This window comes from Danio aesculapii, chromosome 12, assembly GCF_903798145.1.
Source record: "Danio aesculapii chromosome 12, fDanAes4.1, whole genome shotgun sequence".
Classification (NCBI taxonomy): domain Eukaryota; kingdom Metazoa; phylum Chordata; class Actinopteri; order Cypriniformes; family Danionidae; genus Danio; species Danio aesculapii.
In genome coordinates, this window is record NC_079446.1 from 6,844,611 (window position 1) to 6,870,662 (window position 26,052).

Below are 26,052 nucleotides of genomic sequence, written 5' to 3' on the forward strand. Positions count from 1 at the left end.
ACTACTACAAATTTACTCTATTAAAAACAGCATTCATTTGCTTATATGGGGATCATGTTTTTATGTTGTGCAGTGAAGAGTAGGCTACAGTTGCAAAAATAAAACGTAAATGACAAAAAAAATTAGAGAAGCCTTTATTAGTTCTTAGAAACCATGTTTTGACATTGCGTATGCCTATTTAAAGTCCCCATGAAATCAAAACTAACCATATGACTTTGTTAGCTTGCATTGCTAGTGTTGTGGTGAACAATTCATCAGTGCATGTCATTAAGAATAAAAAGTTTGCCCTTCTAATCTTTAATTGAAATCTAAAAAAGCACTTCCTGTTTGTTTCAGGTAAATTATCAGATTAATTGATTTTGAGATATTAGGGCGTGGCTAACGTACTTAACCACGCCCCTCAAACTGTCTGTTTTGACAACAAACAGAAATGGTAAGGAGGTGGTGGCTGTTAGGTTGTAACAAATCTCCCCAACCCCTTTCATCTTTCTGAATGAAATGCCTACTTTACTACATCCATTCAGCCGCAGTAGAAAAAACAAGCCACACCCACTGCTTTCTCATTTAATATTCTGTTCAATTGCAAAACGCTCTATATATAGCTCCTTTATAATTTCCTACCTATGGCAATTCTATTGGCAGGGTGTCCATAGAGACTTAATACATTAAAAAGAATAAGCTATTTTACTACGTCTATAGTATATATATTTTAAAAAACACTTCTTGCTAACAAATTCTTAGAATAGTGTCAATGCATTATTTTTTCTTGTTCTAAATATACATAATATTTTGGTTTAAAATTAAATACCATTTTAATGGGTGCCTGTAAAATTATGGCAACATTGTATAGAAATCTATATTTGTGGATATATATATATATATATATATATATATATATATATATATATATATATATATATATATATATATATATATTTTTTTTTAAATCTATATTTGGCTGTAATATTTGATCTTCAATCTGAACTTCAATTAGTTTTAGGATATGTTTGACATTTACATGCATGTTCTCATGCTGGTCTTTATTTGTTTAGAACAAATAATGTATGGTGAGAATGTCTAAAAAAATATTGACTTCATGGACACTCGCTACAGATGGCGCTGCAGGCACAGTAAATATTTGCAATGTTAAAAATGAAAATAGCATCGCTAACATGAACGTGGTTTCAGTCACATTGGGAGAAACACAGATAGCTCAAATGTAAAGAAAACAAGAGATTTTACAGTTTTACATACAATTCCTTTGTGTTGTCTCAATGCAAATCAAGTTAACTTAATTGGTTTTAGAAATTTAAGTAGATTGAACATAAAGCAATCAACTTGCCCCCCCCAAAAACTCAATAATTGTGTTTATTCAGCTCATTTAAAAAATTTGAACAAGCAGCAAAAGTCGTTTTTTAGTGTATATATGGTAGATCTTCACTTCAAATCAGTCAAATTTCACAAATAAAACAGAGAGAGAGAGAGAGAGAGAGAGAGAGAGAGAGAGAGAGAGAGAGAGAGAGGGAGATTATTATTATGATATTTTGTTTCTATTCTTTTATTTTGATATTTATTGTAGTTTTATATTTGTCTTCCTTTTTCAAGCTTTGGCAATATTGTATCATTTACAGTCATGCCAATAAAGCAATTTTGAATTAAAATTTTAATTGAGAGAGAGTAAAATGTAAACTGTGTAATTAATATTTCTCTATTTTACAGCTGCAAAGATGTTGACGACAACAATATCTACAAAGAGATAGAATTTGCTGACCGTCTATTTAAAGCTGTAAGTATCTTACCATTCCGTTTGTGATGAAATGAAGCTTGTAAAATGTGCTCAGGTGGCATAGTAAAGTCCCACACTGTTGGTATTCTAACTAAGGAATATTAAAGATTGTGTAGTGTTTATATGACCATTGTATGAATGAAATAAAACATGTAAACAATGCTAAATAGTTACTGACTCACACTCAAGTGGCTCTAAAGCTGTTTGAGTTTCTTTTTTGTTGTTGGGGAAAAAAGAAGATATTTCAAAGAATGTTAGAAACCTGTAACCATTGACTTCCTATAGAAAAAAAACAAAACAATGGAAGTCAATGGATATCAGATATTACTTTTGTGTTTGAAACAAGTTTGAAATAAATGGAAGAATAGCAAATGATGACAGAATTGGTGTTTTTTGGGGGGATAAATATGCATTTAACTGTATGGTAGTTAGCTTGTTTATTTATTTATTTATTTATTTTCTATTTATATTACTGTTTTACACTCAAGTAAACATTTAGTTGTGTTTCTATCTGTTTCCCACCCCTCCTCCTCAGGTGTGAACGTGAATATTCTGGTCCTGGACTCCGGTGAGGGTAGAAAATGCACAGATTTTCCTGAATGTTCCATCAGCGCCTTTAAATGGGAAGAGCCAGGGGGAGGTGGTGAAGTGGTGTGTTCCTCTCCAGCAGCTGATACCATCCATCCTAAAAATAGAGGCAGTCACTCTGCCAGACACACAGACCTATACCGAGCTCTCCAGTCAACTCTGACTTCTCTAAAGCTAAAAGAAAAGAAAAAACACATTGCCTATGAAAAATTGACAACACTAACACAGGAAATTACATCAAAGTCTATCAGAAGTCAAGATGCCGAAGATTGTGAGGCCAGAAAACTGGTAGGTGTGAACATGAGGGGCAAACATGGTGGAAACCACATGCTCTTAATGGTATAGATTTAAATGCATGGTTTCATGTTTTAAAGACCTAAAACTTTACACTAATGTTCATAATGTTACTAACGTCAAGTAATAGCAAAGAAAATACTTGTAACGTTTATTAATCATAGTTCAACATTTACTAATGCATGATCAAAATCTAAATTGTTAACATTAGTTAATGCACTGTGAGTAACAATCGACTTTATTTTCATTAACGTTAACAAAGATGAATAATACTGTAATAAATGGATGGTTCATTGTTGAAGTTAATTATAAATACATTAACTAACATTAACTAATAAACCATTATTGTAAAGTGTTACAGAGTAATGCAATGTAAACGTAAAAGATTACTTCAAACCATTTTTGTTTATTTGTTTATTTATTTATTTATTTTTAAGTCAGCCAGCCAAAACACTGTGGTACGACCGGAAAAAGTATGTCACTATCAACTTTGTGGTTCAAAACCCAAAAGACGTTCAGGTAGATGTTCAGGACAAAAAGATTATTTTAAGGTAAGAGAGATGTTATTTATTTATTATACATTGGTTTTTACATTTATATTTGTATTTAATTGTATTTACTTCATTTTATTCTTTTTTTATTATACTTTTTTTACAATTATTTGTATTTATTTGTATTTATTTTATTTATTTATTTATTGTGTTCAAATTATATGTTTTTTTTTTACATTTATATTTGCATTTATTTTTATTTATTTTTAATTTATTTTATTCTATATAATTATTTATAATATTTTTTACATTTATATTTGTATTTATTTTTATTTATTTATTTATTGTGTTCAAATTATATGTTTTTTTTACATTTAAAGTTTCAGACTTACACAAGGCTAATCTCTAAAGATTTTTTTTTTAAAGGCCAAGTTAAAACCTTAAAAACATTCAAAACAATTGTTATTGTGAGGAAGATATTTATAAGTAAAAAGAGTTAATAAATAAATGTTTCCTAAAACTTTTATTGAAATATATTGTTAGTGATTGGATGGGTGTTGGCGCGATTGGGTATAGCTTTAAGTATACATAGGAAAACTAAGACCTTTTTTTTAATTATTTAAGACCTACAAGACCATATTTTGGTGGATTTAAGAGTTTAAGAGGCCAAATTGAAGACATTTTAAGATTTTTTAAGACCCCGCAGATACCCTGATATACATTTTATTCAAACACAATCTAGAAATTGAGACATTTCAAGTGTTCTAGCTTCTCTTTTGTGATAAATGGGGGAAAGCTGTTTTAAAAAATTGTATGAAATATGTATTGTTCTATTAATTCAAACTACAACAGCATCTCACAATATATCAGGAATACATTTATTTAACTGAATAATATGTACGCTTTAATAAATGCTGAGTTTCACACAATACCTTCAAGTTGTCCCAACACAAACCAATTAGTTAACTTAATTGTTTTCGCAAATTTAAGTGGATTGAACATAAAACAATTAAGTTGTCCCAAAAAGATCCCAAGAATTGTGTTGTTTCAGCTTATTTAAAATAAGTAGTTTGAACAAGCAGCAAAATAATTTTTAATATAGTCATAATAGTTATTTCTAATTGTGTAGTATCAGTTGATTGAATTTCAACGTGATTGGCCATTAATTAAAACTAATGAAATCAAACGATCAACAAATTGAACTCTCAAGTCAAGTGGTAGTCATTTTTCTCCAATAGCTGCACCGTATGCATTGGTTATGGCGGGGGAGATGGAGGTGATGCTGGTTGTGGTGTGTCAGATCGGGGAGGGGGCTTTGGCAGGCTATAAATGGCTATAAATGCAGCCGCTTCGCTATGTGGAAGACAGAAAAGAGCTCTGCTTTCAGAAGAAAAACATAATTTCTGAACTCTCATTGTCAGAGTTTTTTTAAATAGACATAATAGCATCCTCTAGACCTGTTAGTTCCATATGGAGATTTGGAAACTGTCAACATTAATGCTCACTTTACTCGCTCTCGCCTACAGCGTTGAAGGATTTTCTTTCTCTCTAACCGAGACAACTGGATTTCTGATAATTGGGAGGTGAGAATTTTTTTGGATGGATTTTAGTTAGCAGACATTTATTGTGTTAATACATGCTTTATAAATGCATAATCTGTAACTAAAATGATGTGATATTTATGGATTTATATGTAGTATTTATTTTAAAATGGAGAGACATTCTGTTTAATGGAGAGGTTATTTTTCAAACATGCGTTTTAATAGCTAATTTCTAACATCTAATTTATTTGTCTTTTGCCATGACTGTACATAATATTTTTCTAATTATTTTGCAAGAGACTAGCATTCAGCTTAGTGACTTTTAAATACATGACTATGTTGATCAAGTTATTGGATAATCAAAAAATATATATCTTAAGGGGGCTAATAATAATAAAATTGTCTTTTTTTTATTATTTAAAACCACTTCTAGCCAAACTAAAAGAAATAAGACTTTCCAGAAGATGAAAATATTATAGCAAATACTGTGAAAATTTCTTTCAGTAAAACGTCACTTAGGAATATTTGAGAAAGAATACAAATTTCACCAGAGGGCTGATAATTTTGACTTGCATAAATATATATATATTTTTGTTAACACAGGATGAGCCGATGGAGGAGACATTAGCCAGTCAAGTGGCCAGTCTGTTGAAGAGATCCAAATCTCATCAGTTTATGGGTTAATGGGGAAACGCTCTGGTAATACTGCACATTTTGTTGCCTCTGGAAAACATACTGCTCAAAATAAATAAATAACTATAAGGAACACTCAAACAACACAACGTAATTCCAAGTGTTCCCTTTATTATTTTGAGCAGTGCATATATAATTTTACTTGTGATATATAATGCAACATTTAATCCACATAACAAACTTTACCAACTAATATATATATATATATATATATTTAAAAAAAATATAAAAAAAAAAAATATATATATATATATATATATATATAATATATATATATTATATATATATAAATATATATATATATATAAAAAAAAAAAAAAATATATATATATATATATATATATATATATATAAAAAATATATAATATATAAAAATATATATATATATAAAAAAAATATATATATATATATATATATATAATATATAAATAAAAAAATAAAAATATATATATATAAAAAAAAATTTATTTAAGCTGTATCCTGTGTACTTATTTCCCCAAGCAAGAAATGTATAGTATATTTTTAACATGATTTAAAAATTACCTACTGAAATTTTTTGAAATGTGTTGCATTAAATGATTATAAATAAGTTTATCCATATTTTAATTTTATTTTTTTAAGCAATATGCCGGTTTTAAAAAACTAAATCAATTTGTACATGTAATGCACTTCAACATGTATATTTGTTGCATTAGAAGGCGTTTAATTTAGAATAATTTGTAATAACTCTAAAAATGACGGCATATTTAATAGCCTGTATTGCATTTAATTAGTTCTAATACATTTGTTTTTCTAAACTACATTGATCATTTGCAATTAAATTTCTTCTTATCTCACTGTATATAAATAACCCACATTTCTATGATTTTTTTAGAAGTCCTTCAGCCTGTAAAAATGGAGCGAAGAAGTGAGTATATTCACTTCATTAATTCATCTGTAGATAACAAAATGACTCACTTTATTTTAAGCGTCTTTGTTCTATGTGCTTTAATCATCAAACCTTGTTGTGTGGATACATGTACTAATGTATACTCATTTAAAACACCTGCATGTAGTTTATAGCTGTGACAACTTGTACATTACAATGATCCATTGACCATAAACCTACCAAATACCTCTAGACCCGTCTCAGACCTATACACATCCTTTATGTAGTTTTGCAGAAAATGACAAAAAGAAGATATTTTGAAAAATGCTGGTTGCTGAGACCCATTGATTTCCATAATCATAGGTTTTCCTACTATGGAAGTCAATGGGTGCCAGCATTCTTCAAAAATAGATTCAGGTGTAGTCAACAGATGAAATATACTGGAAGATTTCAACTTGACATTGTTTTGTGATTGAAAAAAAGATTTAATGCATCAAATATAGATTTTTTTGGCTTGCTTCAAGTTAAAATATTGGTATTATGTCTAAAAATTTATATAAATATCTGAATTATTTTTATTTTGACCATTTGTCAATGAAATAAATGTTCAATATGACACTATTTAAATTTGGAGATCTCATTATTGTGTAGAATTACACCAAAATAATGTAACTGCTAAAATTGTAAATCCAGAAAAGCTGAGAATTTTCAAGTGGTCTTGGCTGTGATTTTTTTTTTTTTACAAGTGGCAAACAAGAAAAAAAGAGAAAGAGCAAAGAAAAACAAACAAATAGAGAAAGACTGAAAAAGAGACTGAAAAACAATGACGAAATACAGACTGAGTGCTCACAGTCTGACTGTTGAGAAGGGGTGATACAGACAGAACTGGCAACTCAGAGAGCCGCATGTGCTCACACTGCCCAGGCAGAGGTGGAGACGGAGGAACACTTTCTCACTCGCTGCACAAACTAGAGAAACATTCTACCTCAAACTCCAGAGCAATCACCCTCAATTCACCGAGTCAGACAATAAAACACAACTTCAATATTTACTAGAGAAAAAAAACTGACTGTATCCTTCTAGCGGCACAATACATTAACGCCTGTCACAAAAAAAAAAAAAAGAGAGGAGACCAATAAAAACATCAGTGATGCGCTTGCAAACACAAACACTAGATTACTATAAATGAATCATTGTAAATATACCGTTAATTATCATAACCGTTTTATCCCAAAATGTTGATTGTAAATGTAGTTTATTCTGATTTATTATTATTATTTATTTGTATTTTGTTAATCTTTTTACTACTACTACTGTTTTGTGTCTAACATACATGTGTATAAAAAAAAAAAAAGACATTTTCTTAAATATACATGTTCTTAATGTAAACTTTATAAATGCTTTGGCAATACATTTGTCATGCCAATGAAGCAATTATTGAATTGAAAAAGAAACAAAGAGAGAGAAAAAAGAATAAGAGAGGAAAAAGAACGAGAGGAATAAAGAAACAAGAGAGAAAGACATTCAGTGAGAAGTGTTTTGTTACAAAGGTAAAACATTTAGATACATTAAGTGGTCGGTCGGTCGATGGATGGATGGATAATCAAAAATTACTTCATATTATTCTCATCATTTAGTTTTAAATCTGAGTTTATTTCTTCTGTTGACTACACATGAATCTTCTGCGAAGAATGCTGGCACCCATTCACTTCCATAGTAGAAAAAACAAAAGATTATGGAAATCAACGGGTCTCAGCCACCAGCATTTTTCTAAATATCTTCTTTTTGTGTTCAACATAAGAAAAAAAAAAGGAAAAAAACTCCACCAAGGATCATTAAATAATGACGGAATTATCAGTTTTGGGTGAACTATCCCTTTAAGAAATTAATTTGTTTATCTCAACACAGAACTCTAAGCATCTACACATGTAATTTAGCATTGTCTCTATTATTTCCTCACAGGGCACAAGGGTGATATGTTTGTGGGGCTCATGGGAAAGAGATCTTTAGGAGGTATGACTTCACTTAAAATATTTGTAAAATTCTGGTAACTGATTTAACCAAAGAAAACCGTTACAATCCTTTTAAAACACGGCCTGGGGGGGCTTAGTCTACGCTGCAATGCTATAAATGAATGACATTAATCCACAGGTTCTGGCAACAAGAGCGATCCCAGAGACGAGTACAGCAAAATCTGCAGATCTGAACAAACGGACAGGTACAACGCTGAAGTATCAGAAGTGTATTTATGCAAAGTGATGAAACGGACCTGAAATGATGTATTATTCTTCACACAGCAGATCTGCAGGAGGAATGGGACAGACTTCAGTACTGATGGCCTCACAGACGTCTTCACCGACAGTTATTCTTCACTCTTAGCATTTATACTCCAGGAAAACTGGGAGTATACGCAAGTAAATGTCTTGCTCGGATATCAAATGTGGCGTAATAAAAGTATTTATGAAAAAAAATGACATTTCTCTTTAGCTCTGTTGTCATTTAAATCAAGACATTTTCATTAAAACACAAAGAAATACTGTCTATTGACGAACGTGTATTTTCTTTTTTATGTAAGGGCCCCTTTTTTTCTACATTCTAATGACGATAAGCTTATTTCTTTGCTTTTAAAAAGAGAATCAAAATACATCTACATTTAAAAATAAGCAGGGGCAGAGAAAATACTTTGGCCAAAGACTTCAACAAAAATAATAGCACTGTATAAAACAAAAGTGAGTTTCCGGAGTTTCAAGGGCACATAAAGAGACACTAAGAGATGAAGCCATTGCAAAAGACATGATGGAGTCATAAAAAGGGATGAAAAAACAAAAAGTCAATTAGGTTCCTTTAGGAGGGGTCCATTTGAGAGAGCCGGGGTCGATGGTCTTGCTGTTTCCCCTTTTGGTCTCTTTGGCCTTCCAATCGTCAATCAGGTCCTGCGCCGTTTACAAACAAAACACAGTTACTCAATACATCTAAATGAACCGAACATGCACTGAAAAAATGACTTATGCTCCATGTTCAAACTACTCATTTAAAACAGGCAGAAAATACAATTCTCAAGTCTTTTTGGGACAACTTAATTGTTTCATGGTCCAATCCACTTAAATGAGTAAACATAATCGATTTGGTGTTGGGACAACATGAAAGAATTGTGTGGAACCCTGCATTTTTTTTATAGTGTGCAGAGTAAAAGTAATATATTAAACGTATACGATGAATCAAAGTTGTCCATTTTATGGTCTTATAATTGTATATATTTATATACAAATTACTACATTTTAATTTTAATACGAGTTTTAATTCAAGACTTTTGTCCAATTATCTGATTTCTTTGAGTGAAGGGTCTATTGATAGTTTTTCATGTGACGTCACACCATTAGGACAATGCAAAGAATGTACTATGTCCCACTAAAGTCAGACCACCAAATTACGGGACGAGTGATTTCTTTTTTTTAAGCTATATATAAATCTTGTGCAATAAGATATAGTTTTACTAACAAACTCCTGGGGTTTGCTTCTACAGAATTTCCTCAGAAATAACAGCCAGAAAGGGAAATTTAAGATTTGTGCTGAATGGAAACATAATGTCCAATAACAACCTATGGTACCTATAATTGTCAGTACATTCGTATGCCATTTATACAGTTTTCTATTCTAATTTGACAGGTTCTGTCTGCATTTATATTTGGTATTGGTTTGTTTTGTGTACATTAATATTTTCCCTACAAGCAAATATTAATGTATGCAAAACAAACCGATACCAAATATAAGAGCAGACACTTATGCGCTATAACCCCATCAATAATGACTAAATCGTTGAGTGGTATCTACAAGATTGATGTAAACGACAGCGAATTGGAGCTATGACAGGGACATGATGGTTTAAAATTAATAAAAACAGCTACGGGTGCATAAAATGGATCTCAAGTGCCCACAGTTTACATTCTAAATATTCACAGCTTGAAACAGATTCCCAGTATAATTGGGATTATGGCCCATTGTTTTTTAGCCTGCCAGGTCACGTGACAAACTCCCAGGGACTTCCGGGAGAGTAAATTTTTACAGAAAGTTATAGTTTGTGTGTATTTTAATTAAATTACTATATAGTGTAAGGTTAAACCGGGGGGTGTCCAAACTCAGTCCTGGAGGGCCGGTGTCCTGCATATATTTTAGTTCCAACCCCAATTTACCAGCTAATTAAGCTCTTTCTAGGGCTGTTTCTCAATTCCAAGAACACAGAGAACGGACTTGAGTTCTTGTGAAGACCGGTCTTGCGAGGTCACATTGGAAGAACTAAGTCGGGAGGACCGTGAGAACAGAGAACGCGTCTGTGAGAAATGAGATTCTGCGTTCTTCCTGATGGTGACCTGACTTTCACGCATTTTTAATGGAAAATTTTTTAAACATTACAGCATTCATACACTGATTTACTGTTTTTTCCCCCCTTTTCAATATGAATTTTAAGACTTTACAAATATACGTTGCACAATTTAAATAAACAGATTTTAATCCGAATTTCAGAATGTTTTGGACACCCCTGGGTTAAACCATTTAAGTTTTATTATATAGTAGGTGTTGGTACTGTATAAGCTTTATAAAAAATTATTTTAAAAATGCAACATACAGATGCTACAATCTATACTAAATCAAAAGTCAAACAATTCTAATCATGTGCATATAGAGAACCTACATTAATCATGTCACATCTCAGTAGTGCAAAATGCATTTATATTCATTTTTAAAGAAAGAAAGAAAGAAAGAAAGAAAGAAAGAACGCTTCAGAGCAGAAATTATAGCTGCTTTTTGCAGCAGAAAGTCAAATCAATTTATATTAAATGCTATATGGCACAAAGGTCATAAGCATCTAGTTTTATTTGGTGAACTTGCAGTGTCAGGTGCTTTGACAGAATGATTGTGCTTTCATGAGTTTGAGAGATGTTTTTCCTCTGAACACAAAGTAATATCTTCCTGTAATTTCCTATCAAAATCACTCAAGTATTTCCATTTTGGAGGGAAAACTTGTTTAAAAAGCGAAACATTGCAAGTTGCAATAGTTCATAAAGCATGCACATGACACTTTAATTAATACTGCAAAGATAATTTTGCAGGAACAAAGTAATAACTGCTTTTACATACTTGTATATAGTTTATTCTATTTTTAAAGTACAAAACAAACAGCAGCCTTATAATATAATACAACACAAAGGCTGGAGATGCACCTTTAAAAAATTGAAAAACAAAAAGCTGATACCTGTCTTTTCAAAACTAGATGTTTTCCTTTCCAGTACTTGAGCATCTGAAGGGACTGCAGGGTACTGACGATATCCACAGGGTTCACTGCTGTCTCTTGACTGATCTCTGAAGAGAGGGAATAAAATAAAAGTGGAGTTAAAACCCACAGGGATGTCTGATTGAACATGCTTAAGTTCAATCTGTTTTAAGAAGAAATGCCTCTTACCCTTAATGGAGATCTCTTTGCCCTTAAAGTTGTACATGTAGCGCAGCAGGACTTCCTTCCAGTAGCTGCGATAACTGATGAGGCCCAGATCAGAGAGCGGGCGTTCAGGAGAGCCCACCTTCTCTTCAACCTTCGACAGCAGGTAACCTGAACGCAATTGCAACACAACAGCATGGTATTTAAAGGGTCGTGTATAATTCTTATTTTCTAAATAAAAAGTAATTAAAATAACTAAATTAAAGGGTCATGAAACCCTTGACTACATTTTCTGAGATTTCAACAGATTTGCGGTAGAACAGCAATTAAGACCATGTTAGGAAAACTGGCTAATTGTGTTTTTTTTTCTGCTAATATCACTGGGTGATGATGCACAGTTTGACATCAGCATTTTATTATTATTTATGAGACAGAGTTTTGCATAGAGTTGATGCTTTCCATTTACAGACCAGTCAAGCAATAGACCATTTTGAGGGATGTAAACAATAACAATGGTCTTTCCTGTATTGCATTTTTAATTTCCATAGTTTACAAGAATCCAATAAGGTCCCACATATTGATAAACAACAGCTGTTTTAATGTTAAGATATGATTAAACTGCCTCTTGTTACAGTTACAAATAGTTTGACAACAAGTAACCAGTAAATGTTCATGGGCCAGTGCCATTGCCACACTAAAATGGTCTATAACAGGGATGTCCAAACTCGGTCCTGGTGGGCCGGTGTCCTACGGAGTTTAGCTCCAACTTGCTTCAACACCCTGCCAGGAAGTTTCTACTATATCTAATAAGAGCTTGGCTGTTTCTCAATTCCAAGAACGCAGAGAACGGACTCGCGTTCTAGGGGAGACCGGTCTTGCCAAGTTACCTCAGAAGAACAAACTCAGGAGACTGCGAGAACAGAGAACGCGTCCTGTGAGGAATGAGATGCTGCGTTCTTCCCTGGTTCTTCTTAATGGTCACATGACCTTCACACGTTTTAATAGAAAATTTAAACATTACAGCATTCATACAACGATTTATTGTTTTTCCCTTTTCTAAAAGATCTTCATGGTAATGTTTACTTTCACCGTCTCATTTAGGGAAACTCCTGAGATAAACAAGTTGTCTCTGAACAATAATAATGAATCTATATAAAATGCTGCGCTTCCCACCTCCTTTAATCAGCCGCAATGACTTCTGGGACTTCTAAAGCGAGCTTTCCACTCAAGTCTGCATCGATGCATTCTTGATATCAAGAACACATCAGGGAACTTTCATGCGTCCTCCATTCTTGCAGCCTTGAGTACTGGAACTGAACTTTGGCAGTTAATGATGACGTTACATGAGAACGCAAGATCGCTGAAGAACACATATTGAGAAACAGCCCTTGATTAGCTGATTCAGGTGGGTTTGATTCGGGTTGGAGCTAAACTATCCAGGAAAACCGGCCCTCCAGGACTGAGTTTGGATACACCTTGCCTTTAAGAATGCACAGTTGTTAGAACCATCACAACATAAACAATTTTATAAAAGTAGTGAGTAAATTAATAGTAATTATTTATATCATCTATTCAGAATTGTGATCTCTATTAAAACTTCAAAAAAAAAACATCAAAATCAGGATTTGTAGTTTAACAAATGTTGTGTAGCTATAAACTCACAATGGCCCAATATTAGAAAAGTGGCTAGTCACACTTTAGACATTATGTACAGTACTTACAGGCCATATAGGCCTTAATTAAACTGAATCAAAAACACTTGCAGAGATGACAGACGCACACGCATCACAGGTACTCACTAAAGTCAATCAGCATCTTGCCGTAGCCCTGTCTCATGTACTGTGGCATCGTCAGGATACAAGACACATTGTAATTCAGGAACGAGTTCTTCTCCTGCACAAATGAAAACAGATGATTATGCTTACAAAGAGAATTTATGATCACGAGATATAAATATATATAAATATATAAATATATATAATGAATTGATATGGCCAGTCATTTCTTAAAGCGATAGTTCACGCATTTTCTTTTATTTACTGTTACCTTACTCACAGGTCAACCAAGACGGAGGTGACTTTATTTTCTTAGTAAAATATTAAAGATCTTTAGCTGAATCAGAGGATGATTCAAAAGTGACCAGACTACAATCAGACTACATTCGCATATGCGCCGAGAACTGTTTGACCAGGCTGTAGATTAAAGCTAATAATATAATAGTGTTCAATTTTTTACACGGAGCAATCGTTTTGCTTCACAAGACCTCAGTGTTTCATCAGAAGCCATGGCTTTTGATTTGGACTTGTTTGCATGCGTATATTTTAAATCTAAAAAACTCACTGCCATTATATGAATCACCAAGGACCACGGATTTAGCTACAAATCTTCAATGTTCTACTGAAGAGAAAAGTCACCTACATATTGGATGACCTGTGGGTGAGTAAATTAACAGTAAATTTTAAGTGTAAAACTAGTGCACTGTTCGCTGCCAGCACATGAAGAGTACACCTCATCCACTGTCTTCAAATTAAAGTTTAATGTTCTCTGAATAGCATTACCATAGCCTGAGCCTAAACAAAAGATGACTAACAATCAGCCAAACATTGTTCTTAGTGTGACGACGACCTTAGATGCAAATTTTTTGAAGGTATGTAATGTTATAATAAATTTCAATTCAAGTAAGTTTCCATAGACTACACCACTGCATTACCTTTGAGAAATATCCCACAAGGTGACAGCCTGTGTTATCAGCTTCAGTCATGACATAAAACAGGAAAGGCTCCACATCATAATACAGTGTTTTATGGTCCAAAAACAGCTTGGCCAGCAAGCAGAGGTTCTGGCAGTAGATCTGTTGAGACACGGATGAAAGAAATCAGTTTCATATGTAGCAAGTAAAACTAGAATTTAATTTAGAAGTGAAAACTGCCACAAAAACAACAGATATATCCCAAACACAAGAGTAATCTAGAATTCATTACCCACCTTGTTCTTTTTTCCATCAACCTCAAACACAGAGATGGCACCTTTTCTATAGACTTCATCCCCTGGAGGGTGTTTCCACACACATTTGGCCTGTAGAGATGACATACAAATGAAAATGTCAAGCTTAACTTCACCTTCATAAACATGCCTCCAACACAAACATCTGACTAAAGTCAAGCCATAGCAGAGATTATATAGGGACGGTTTATTTCATACCATATGTCTGCGCAGGATGGTCTGGCTCTTCATGTATTTGAGGCAGAACTCACAGACATACAGTCGTCCCAGACGCGCATATTCCTCTGGGTATGGAGAGTGGTACCACGTCTCCAGCTCATAGCGGCCAAAAAAGATGGTTTTGATCATGTTACTGCCCTCTGTGATCTGACCCTGTAGACGTAGTTTCTCCTGCAAACAACAAGAACATTAGACATTAAATCTCTCTATGATTAAGACAGACAAATGGCAACTAATGTGAAAATTCATCCAAAAAATGTAAATTTGCTCGCCCTCAAATTGTCCCAAACAGTTTTGAGTTACTTTCTTCTGCTGGACAAAATATATTTTAAACAATGTCGGAAACAAGTAACTATTGACATGAAAACAACTCATATAAAAGTTAATGGCTACTGCTTACCAACATTATTCAAATGATCTTTGTGTTTAACAGAAACAAGACACTCAAAGCAGATTTAGATTGTGCACAGTGAGTGAGCGAGTTTAAATTTTGTTGTGAACTACACCTTTAAAAACAGCGGTGTAGTACAATACCAAACTCCAAGTATAATTATTGCTGCTACATCAAAATGTGTTCTAATCCACATATTATATAACCACATTGTATTATACTCGCATTAAAGTTTTTAACCAACATAATTCACTCAGGTCTGTTTTGACCAACAATTGGAATTACTTTTTTGGGATTAATAAAAATGCGTGTATATGGAGTGAAAACATGAAAAGCATTCTCATTAATGGGAGATTATTGATCAGACAATACCATGCATTACACAAATATAAATTATAAGGGTTAATTAGTACAAATGTTTAATTATTATTATTTATGCTATATTTACAATTTGATGGCAAGCCAGTTAAATTGTAGGATTTGGGTTTTATGATCAGCTGGTCTGCAGGGCCAGAAAAGTCTGTGAAGAGTGTCGGTTCATACCAGATCCTCTGATGCACGAGCCTGAGCTTTTCTGAAGAGCTCCAGATCATAATCACTGGTGATGTTCTCCAGCAATGGTTCGCGAGTGGTTCCATGCGTTTGTCTGTGCTCCTGATACAAAATAAAAAGATGTGAATGAATTACAAAATTAAGCATTAACAATATTGCAGATTAAACGGGATAATTCACCCAAAACTGAACATTCTGTCATCATTCACTTGTCACAAACCTGTTTGAGTTTCTTTCTATTGTCGAACACAAAAGATATTTTGAAAAATGTTAAAAACCAGTAACAATTAACTTCCATAGTAGCAAAAACAAATACTAAAAACAAATTAAAAAGTCAATGGTTACAAGTTTTTAGCATTGAAGAAGAAGTATCTTCTTTTGTGTCATAATGATTTGAAAACACTCTAGGAAACAGTAGCTGCATTTCCATCCACCTATTTTTGTGCGCATTTTGGAATATGACATAAAAAAAAAACCTGGATGGCAAGGCCAAGATGCGCATACATTTTAAAATTGAGTAGCATAAACTTTTTACACAACTGAGTAGCATAAAATTTTTATCCAATAAGAAAAAGTGCATAAACTATGATGAAAATGCATTTACAGAATAAATTCCAGTATCAAAAAAGTCATGTGATTTTGCTTCAACAGATCATGTGATAACAAAAATGGCGGAAAGTCACATGTATAAATGGGGGGGGGGGGGGGGGGACGAGGCGGTCCAAACATTTTAAAATGTTATATACGAGAAAGAAGGGACGTCCATCCTTGATAGAAACATCAGTGGAATGCTCAAATCTAAGTGTGAGTGGAGATGATTCTAAAAGGATATGACAAACCGTGGTCTACATTGCGTAATAAATTAAAAAGCCTTAACCAAAACTACACGGCTGAAAAAAGAAAACTTGTTTCGTCTATGTGTTCTACCAATCAAGCAAGTTATTATATATGAAAAAAGGCCTTCTAACCCAGCAACTTCCATTTCTCTTGATATTTGGTACCAGTTTATAAGGAAGTGACTATTTTGTCTTGGATGGAAATGGTGCTATAATCGCAATTGTTTTATTAGGCATTCCAGTTTTGCGCATACATTTAATTCACACCTTTGGATGAAAACATGGCTAATGAGAAAATGTTTGTGTGAACCATCTCTTTATTAATAATGGCATTAATATATTAACAATAACTGTGCTTACACTCATGCAACCAATTTTGAGACATTCAGAGCAAATGTCTGAGCTGTTGTTGTGAAAATGTAGGGATTTTTTATTTATAACTGATATTTATTTATTTATTTTTTTTATAACAGCTGTGTTCATGCTGTGAAGTTTATCATGATGTGTAATGTATGAAATAAATCACACTTGCATGTATACACAGATGATTCAGACTCTGAAATCTATTTCAGGAATCACAAAAAAAAAAAAAACACACAATTACCATGTACTTTTCCTTTTGATCTTTACTCAGGCCAGAATCCCTCCTCTTCCTCATCTCAATGACTTTCTCTTTATATCTGACCTGTCTTGGAGTTGGAGCCTGTGGAAAACCAAGCCAAATGACTATTACATCACACTTTTTACTGTTTCATGCAGATAAAACTCTTTCTGGGTCAGCTACCACAAGATTTATAGCTAGCAAACAATCACAACTCATCCTACAAATTAAAGGCACCCGCTGATGACGTTAAGCGTTCACGCAAGCGTCTCGCTTTAGTACAAAAGCATGCATGCGCTTAAGAGACATTAACACACTTGTGCGATGTTTGTTTAGTGTTGAGAGAACATCTGTTTGGCGAGTACCTGATGTCGAGTGGCGTGCCTGTTCTCCTCGTTCTGCCCCTGACTGCGCTCTTCATCTTGTTTCTCACGCTCGATAGCTTTCACCTGATCGAGACCACGGACACACAAAAATAAACAATAGGCAAAGAGGTAAACAATTCAGAATGGCATAAAGCATACTTTCATTATAAATGCTTAATGAAATTTAGTGGGCAACCAAAATGGTTTTTTAAATGTTTTCAATTTCATACAAGTTTTTATAAAACATCCAAAATACAATTTGTGTCTTTTTTCACAATTGTTTCCGCAATTACAATAAATATTTTTTAAAGCCAGTTTCACCAAATGAGTCATAAATCTCCACTTCACTATCACTTTACAGTATTACTCATACATACGTTTTCTGAAATGTTTTACAGAGGGGTATGTTCATACATTATTTGCTTATTAAATATAAAAGTTTGTACAACAAAGACATTCGAAAAATAAATAAATAAATAAATTGAGTGTTTGAAGTATTTTCTAAATTAAAAAAGGATAAAAATTTATAACCAAAATCCCCTTAATTTTTTTTCACTCTAATGCCAACAAAAAGAAACAATGATTTTGCCCGACTCTAGTTTACAGTATTATTCATATATATGTTTTCTGAAAGGTTTTACAGAAGGGTATGTTCCTACATAATTTCAACAAAAATAAAATAAAATAAAACAAATAAACTCTTTGATAGTTATATATATTTACATTTACATTTAGCAGACGCTTTTATCCAAAGCGACTTACAAATCAGGATATATACCCAACACATTATATATATATATATATATATATATATATATATATATATATATATATATATATATATATATATATATATATATATATATATATACCCAAAATCACCTAAAAATTTTTGACTCTTATGCCAAAAAACCCCAAAATTTTGCCCCCAACTTCATCCAATGTTCAGATCTTTGTGCTAGAAATGTAAGCTAATTTGCACAAACTTCATCGAAATAATGCCTCATTATTTAATTACTAAATAATGAAAACTTGCAATACAAAAAGTTATTTATGAAAATGTATACTTATAAAAAAAATGTCATTTATAAACGGAGGAAAACTGGTGGTTTATTATTTCCTTTTTTACCCTGTTTACCTGCAGTGTCTTGTCTTAATAACAGCAAATGAAACACCACAAACTAACAAAAAATTATTTTGTCTCGTCTACGTCCAATATTCAGATCTTTGTGCTAGAAATGTATGCAAATTTCATCGAAAAAATTCTGTCATTATCAAATAATGAAAACTTTCAAATCTTTACAAAAATTACACTCCACAAAAAGCGTAATCAATACACTGAAGATTGCACACACGCACACACACGCGCACACACACATACACACGCACCTGCCGGTACTTGATTGTATTGTTGTTGTTTTTGTATTTTTGTTATTTTTTCATTTACTTTGTATTTGCATTATCTCAAATTGTGTATCTTTTGTATTTTCTAATAAAAAATAAATAAATAAAAAAAATACACTGAAGAATGTTGGTGATGATTATGAATTCCATTTTTACCCCATTTACCTGCAGTGTCTTATTCTAATAACAAAAAATAATAAAACACAAACACGAAAAGCACATTTTGGCCTTAACGTACCTTGCATTCATCTGCAGAGAGGTTATGATAGAGAGGGCATCCTGAAATGGCGAAATGTCGCTCATGTTTACCTGTTAAATGTCCTGTACAAAAGAAAAAACAGAAACGGAAACCATAAATGATGCAGTAACATTTAAATGTTTATTTTTCCCAATTAAGCCCTTGTAAACAATTAGCACTGAAAATGATTATTAATCCGATGCAACAGGAAATTAATCTGAAGAGCAATTACCCAGAGAATTGCACCCAGGTGTGGGGCACTTCATATTGAAGTTGTAGCTCTCATGAAAGCGGCGTCGTTTTGGCCGATGAGAGGGATCGCTGCCAGAGTCTTTCTGGTCTTTAGTCACGCTCTCGTCGTGGGATGCGTTGGGGCTGGATATGTCGATGTCGGATTCAGACGACGGGGCGTTTCCTGTGGGTGTCCTGGGAGGAGACTCATCTCTCTCTGCTGCTTGCTTTACGTCCGGAGGAGCATCTGGGTGAAGAACAAATTCATTATTTATGAACAGAATAAATGCGGGGAAAAAATCATAAGGACAATTATTGTAGTTACCATATTTATATAATGTGAAAAATATACATGCTTTGGAAAAAAAAGTGTTCTCCCTAAAGATTTACATTTATTTTAATTATTAATTTCTTTACATTTATTCATTTACTTCGTTTTTCTTTATTTACATTTATATCAAATGTGAGTTTGTTTGCTGCAGTGTCCCCCTAGAAGAATTGAGTCTCAGTCTAATTCACACTGTTTGCACCTTGTAATTCCATACATTTATTCCGTACATTTATTTACTTTTTTCCTTTATTTACATTTGTAATAACTTAATGGTGCATTTTTCTTCCAGATTGCTTTTTCATTTAAAAGAAATTTGAAAAGCTTCTTGCAAGATATATGCTGTTTTCCTGCCTAATCTATATTACACATTTATTTGTATTGTTATAGAATTCTACTTTCCTGCTAAAATCTATTTTTTAAACAAAACCAAAACTGCAATTTATATGGTCAGGGTTCAACACTAAGGACTTTTTGTACTTTAAATTGCCCTGCCAAAATTTTCCACTGTCCCCACCAAAAAAATAAATAAATATAAAAAAATAGCTATTTTTTTAGCCACATATTTTAAATAATGTGTCAAAAATAATGTCTGTGAATCTAAAATTTATATATTTAAAAAATGTTAATAAATGTATAAAGGGGAAAATTCAAAGTGTTATGCAAATAAAGAGCAGTATGGAAAATGTGCTGGTATTTTATTGCAGTTCTAACTTATTTAACAAAAGGTAAAGTAATGAAAAGTGACAAAAAGTAATATGGTGTTTACGACATCAGAGAGAAGTTACATTTAAAGGCTTAAAAGCACAACATGTTTATTGATTCTAAGAGTGTCTTTGCATGCCATTGACAAATAGTCACAGGCAAATTAAACTTTAGTGACAAGGAAGCAGTATATAACAGATCAGACCAGTATATAACAATCCTGACCTCTGAGCCTTGATGGTGATGGGTTTTTTTTTATGAATAACATAGCCACATTTACTTTTATTCTGACCATAATCCATTATTTAATTATTTTTTACATGAAATTAAAAAAGCTTTCTGCAATTTCTAAACTGTTTATATTTAATTTGACCATTTTATCGTTTCTTTATTTTTGCTAAATGTTTTGAATACATTCACATTTTAATAGCCTGTTGCAGGTTGCTTGTTTTCCAATTTTAAAAGCAAAACTAAAAAGATTCTATTTTATATACATTTATTTTTCTTGTTATGGTAAAATATATAGCATACGTTTATTTTTAAGCTTACAACTGGGTGCTTGGAATTTTCAATTGTGTTGTGAAGTGCAAATATTTGCATGTCGCACTGATGTTAATTACGTGCACTATTTAGAGGGGTTCCTTAGTGAAGTCTTACAGTATATAAATAAAATAAACAATATACTTCTTCTATGATTGGACTGCCAAGAAACACATGCCTTTATCAACAGCAAAGCTAATCCTACTTTATTCAATAGTTGATGAATCTATTCTTGTCTTTTCTGGGTCATAAAAAAATCTATTCTTGTCTTTTCTGGGTCACGGTGCTATGCATGCTGATTAAAAGTTCAAATTTATCTTTACCAAACATTTCAAATGGCACATCTCTACATTGACATGAGTAATATAGCCTGGTCTTTTTCGTATCACATGGTTTTGATTGACATAACCTGTGGGCTCTACTTATGTGATGTTGCTGTGGTTAACTAAACTTTACAAGCTGACTAAAGGAAGCTGATTTTTTTTTAATATGATGATTGTATGAAGCCAATAATGAGCTGTACGCTTTTACCTTGAGAGCTCTGGCTCAGGCGCAGTGATGCCCGTGTCATGCGGGTGTTATTGCGCTGGTTGGCTTCACCGTGAGAGCTGTCTGTCTTCTCATGATCTCCGGAGTCATCAGAATCTGCAGTCCCGTCTGAACTACTGCCTGCAGTTCTCTAAACACAGAATGGACATCAGCAGTGTTATATCATCGTGTACATGTACAGATCATGAATGAAACAACACTTCAAAATGCAATGCAGTCGAACTGGGGAAAAGATTATAAATAATATTGAGTGATTTCATTAAGAATTGCAAAAAATTGCATTACAATTGTTCTAAAATGATAATTAAATGTAAAAATGATACATTATTTCATTAAATTTGCACGTATTTGCACATTTCTAGCACAGAAAACTGACCAGTGGGTCAAGTCAGGTTCAAAAATTAACATTAGCTTTTTCCACAATATGATTTCGTAAAAACTGTGAACAGCAAGTGGAAAAAAATTATGATAGTGTTTCTCAACCATGTTCCCAGAGGACCACCAACACTGCATGTTTTGGGTGTCTCCTTTGTCTGTCACACCCATTACAGGTCTCTCAGACTCTGCTAATGAGCTGATGATCTGAATTGAGTGTTTGATAAGGAGACACGGAAAATGTGCAGTGCTGGTGGTCCTCCAGGAACATGGTTGAGAAACACTGATTTATGGGATTATGGTAAAGTTACCAATTACAGAAAAATTACACACAGCATACATTTAGTCCTTATTTGGGTTCAAAAACAACTCGAAATATAGCCTACAGTCAGTGCAAACCTCTCGCATGGATCTTTAATCTTCGCCAGCACATGTAACCTCGTTAGAAAGTAGTTCCGTCATTCAGAGTTCATAATAGACTAAAGGTGAGGATTATAGATAAACATGGCAGTTTGTTCAAGTTTTAGGTTGCTGAAGCGTCATTTGCTGCTGTTTTTAACCGCTTCTCTCACGTGTGTCTCTTTCTGAAAGGATCGGTTATCAGAGCGATTCAATGATCACGCGCACGTTATTAATATGAGCTCAAAATGTTTGTTATTTCAAATATAGATGCACACGAGCTCTCTGGAGAAAGTGAAACCACTCGCACTTTTAGACGGGCTCATAAAACAACAACAGGACACAGCAGATTTTGTTATTCTTGGCTTTGTGGCTGTACATCAAGACGATGACAAGGTTTGTTTGAGCTCAGGTCGACCATAGCTTGTTATTATATGTAAATATTATTACGGTGTAATGTCTTAGCTTTGTTTTCATTCTCCTGTTTCTGCGAGTGACGCATCTCTGTAAGGCAATAGCATTCAGCAGCACATCTAGCTCCGCCTTATGGTTCCCTTTGCAAAGGGTGACTAAAAAGTGGTACGGTATGGTTCGCTTTTAGGTACCCTTTGACAGTTGAAACGGCCCTAAAAGTGTATCGAACCGAACCCCTCAGTGGAAACGGGCTATTAGAGCAATGACAATATGCATGTGGATTTAAATTTTGCATCACATAGTATTACAGTCTTTATGAAATTAATATTATGTTATCACAAATTGCTAAATACATTATCTTTTGTTGACTAAAGGCTTTGAAATGGGGATATTTAAACGTGAGGTTTGGGTATGACAGCATGGCGCAAAACTCTCCACCAAAGAGAGCCTGAGAGACAGGCTGCAAACTCTGTTTGGATAATCTTTGTGCAGTGATGATGTTTATATTTATAAAAGGTTTGTTAAGTTAGCATTAATTTGCATGAATTTAATGTCTTAAAATTCTAAATTGTCATGCTGTAATAAAATAAACATGATATAAAATTTAAATGATTGTAAAGTTATATCATTTCAAACTTTCATCAAGTTATAAAATATAACATTAACAAAGTTTAACACAATAATAGTATATTGTGACATTGGTTTTTAATAAGACTTAAAGCAGTGTCCATTTTTGCCCATGAATTGAAATTATTTGCCTATTTTAATCATGTATGAAACACCGTTAATACCTATCATCTTCCGTACACATGCGTAGATGGTACTTTTTTTCATCTTTTCTCAAAATCTACTGGTCCAAAGCACATCAATCAAAATTTGGATTGTGCAATAGGTATTCATCCAAAGAATAACATAAACTTGCTTATTTAGCTTTCAATGACCGAGAAAAGGTTGTTTGAGTGCGCTGAATAGCAAAAAGTATACAGAACATGCTTAGTCTACGTTTTAGCAGAATATTTTGGCTATTTTAAATCCTTGACTTTTCCAAACAACGGTATACCTTGAAAACAGTTATCGTCCAATGCCTAGTTGTACTTTGATAGTTATAGAATTGAGGTGAAGTTGTTTTTATATTCGCACATTGAGACTTTCTCAATAATACCATTTCAGAAAATAATTATTTGCAAAGTCTAAATGGCGAAATTATTTAAGCAGCAAATGAATAAAGTATAATATTGTTCACAATCAAATAAATAGTGCTTATTAAATGTTATTTTCAAGTCATATTTACATGTGATTTCAGATCCTATATTCAAATTAGCATAGTAAATAATATAGGGAATGTTAACTGAAGGAATGTGCGAATATAAAACCAACAATACCTCAATGTTATTGATCGCTAATATGGTTTCCCTGTTTATAATTAGCGAAGAACACTTACCTGAAACTTTATTATTAATGTTTGAATGTGCGAATATTAAAATGAACGTTACCTCAGTGTTTACGGGTTTATGTAAGATCAGCTGAAATGGAGATTTATGGCCCTGTGCAGGAGAAACAAAAACATTATCAGAATAAAATATATATTGCAACTGAACGTACAAACACACATTTTGATTAAAAAAAGCTGTTAAAATAACACATTAAAAGCATAGTATGGGTGTTTTCTTAACATTAGCATGAAAATAAAACAGAATCGTATTATGAATCGTACTGAAAAGCAAAAAAAAAATCTGAATAGACAGATTGTGATAAAAACTTCTCCTGTCTCCTGCCTTAATCAAATAATAACATTAGACTAAATCTCAAGTGTGTTTTCAACATTAACGTTACCACATAAAGACAAAATGCTAACTTGCTTCACTTTAACCTGAAAAACACACCGTTTTCGAAGTCTCTTTCATTGTTTTTCGATTCTCATGCGTTAAATGCATTTAAAATTTTAACAACTGACAAAAAATGAAATATTTTTTCATAGAAAACAAGCAGCATTTGTCTAAAAATGTAAACAAACATTGAGCTAGCCGTTAGCGCGCGCTCAGCCGACTGGGCTACTGACCCAGTTCTCGCATTTTCTCTCACCTTCCGCCGCGGCATGTTCCCTCTGATAAATCCAATCGCTGCTTTCTTCGCACGTTTGTCAAACTGGCTGGTTTGTTTTTAGTTATAAGATATAATCCAGCAGCAGTGTGAACACAAATTTGTGTGTTTCTGTTCTCGCCAATTGTTCACTATCTATCTCGCGACTCGCGCCACACCGGACCGCGGCGGAAGTGACGCAATGACGGAAAACATGGCGGCGCTGAGGCGTGTGAGGGACGTCGTCCATTTAGACCAGTAGAACTCAGCAAACATCCATGGTCTGTGATACATGGATATATGTGTACGTCCCCATTTAATTTTATTGTTCAAAATTAATTTTAAATACGTAGAAAGCATATGCAATGCAATTAAATGTCATATAGCTCCAATGTTCAGAACCCTTTAGGCAATAACCGTTATCAAAATAAATAAAACAAATGTATTTGGTTAACTGACTATAGTGTAATTATAATGTTTTTTGTAGCAACCTAAATTGTGGTTATAGAAATGGTTATCAAGTCTAAAAGCTTGGTTACTACCACTACACCTTTACTTCAAGTCTAAAAACATGGTTACTACTACACATTACTATAATAAAACCAGGATTCATTTGCTTATATGGGGATCATGTTTTTATGTTGTGCGGTGAAGAGTAGGCTACAGTTGCAAAAATAAAACGTGATTGATGGAAATGACTAAAAAATTGGAGAATCCTTTAGTAGTTCTTAGAAACCATGTTTTAACATTGAGTATGCCTATTTAAAGTCCCCATGAAATCAAAACTAACCATATGACTTTGTTAGCTTGCATTGCTAGTTTTGTGGTGAACAATTCATCAGTGCATGTCATTAGGAATAAAAAGTTTGCCCTTCTAATCTTTAATTGAAATCTGAAAAAGCACTTCCTGTTTGTTTTCAGGTAAATTATCAGATTAAGTGATTTTGAGATATTAGGGTGTGGCTAACATACTTAACCACGCCCCTCAAACTGTCTGTTTTGACAACAAACAGAAATGGTAAGGAGGAGGTGGCTGTTAGGTTGTAACAAATCTCCCCAAACCCCTTTCATCTTTCTGAATGAAATGCCTACTTTACTACATCCATTCAGCCGCAGTAGAAAAACAAG

The 26,052-nt window shown here is 33.1% G+C and overlaps 2 protein-coding genes and 1 long non-coding RNA gene across 3 annotated transcripts; 2 read left to right on the top strand and 1 right to left on the bottom strand.

The window, feature by feature from the left end:
* Positions 1-4,629: 4,629 nt before the first annotated feature.
* On the top strand, positions 4,630-8,312 carry LOC130238834 (protachykinin-like). Its single transcript, XM_056469950.1, is given in 6 exon segments — positions 4,630-4,693; positions 4,696-4,742; positions 5,304-5,370; positions 5,373-5,399; positions 6,268-6,300; positions 8,224-8,312. Coding segments are annotated over 6 exon segments (327 nt in total).
* A 115-nt stretch (positions 8,313-8,427) lies between these two features.
* Positions 8,428-8,613, top strand: LOC130238742 (uncharacterized). The gene is made up of 2 exons (XR_008838646.1): positions 8,428-8,479; positions 8,559-8,613. It is a non-coding gene; the product is annotated as an uncharacterized LOC130238742 (long non-coding RNA).
* A 403-nt stretch (positions 8,614-9,016) lies between these two features.
* Positions 9,017-25,104, bottom strand: LOC130238741 (histone acetyltransferase KAT7-like). The gene is made up of 15 exons (XM_056469839.1): positions 24,928-25,104; positions 24,339-24,389; positions 21,640-21,787; positions 19,537-19,782; positions 19,305-19,387; positions 17,663-17,746; positions 17,301-17,399; positions 15,852-15,962; positions 14,897-15,088; positions 14,681-14,770; positions 14,406-14,546; positions 13,495-13,588; positions 11,720-11,866; positions 11,513-11,619; positions 9,017-9,194 (listed from the first exon to the last, which is right to left on the bottom strand). Exons 1-15 carry the CDS (start codon positions 24,940-24,942, stop codon positions 9,096-9,098), a joined length of 1,707 nt encoding a protein of 568 aa, XP_056325814.1. The 5' UTR covers positions 24,943-25,104; the 3' UTR covers positions 9,017-9,095.
* Between the last annotated feature and the right edge of the window lie 948 nt (positions 25,105-26,052).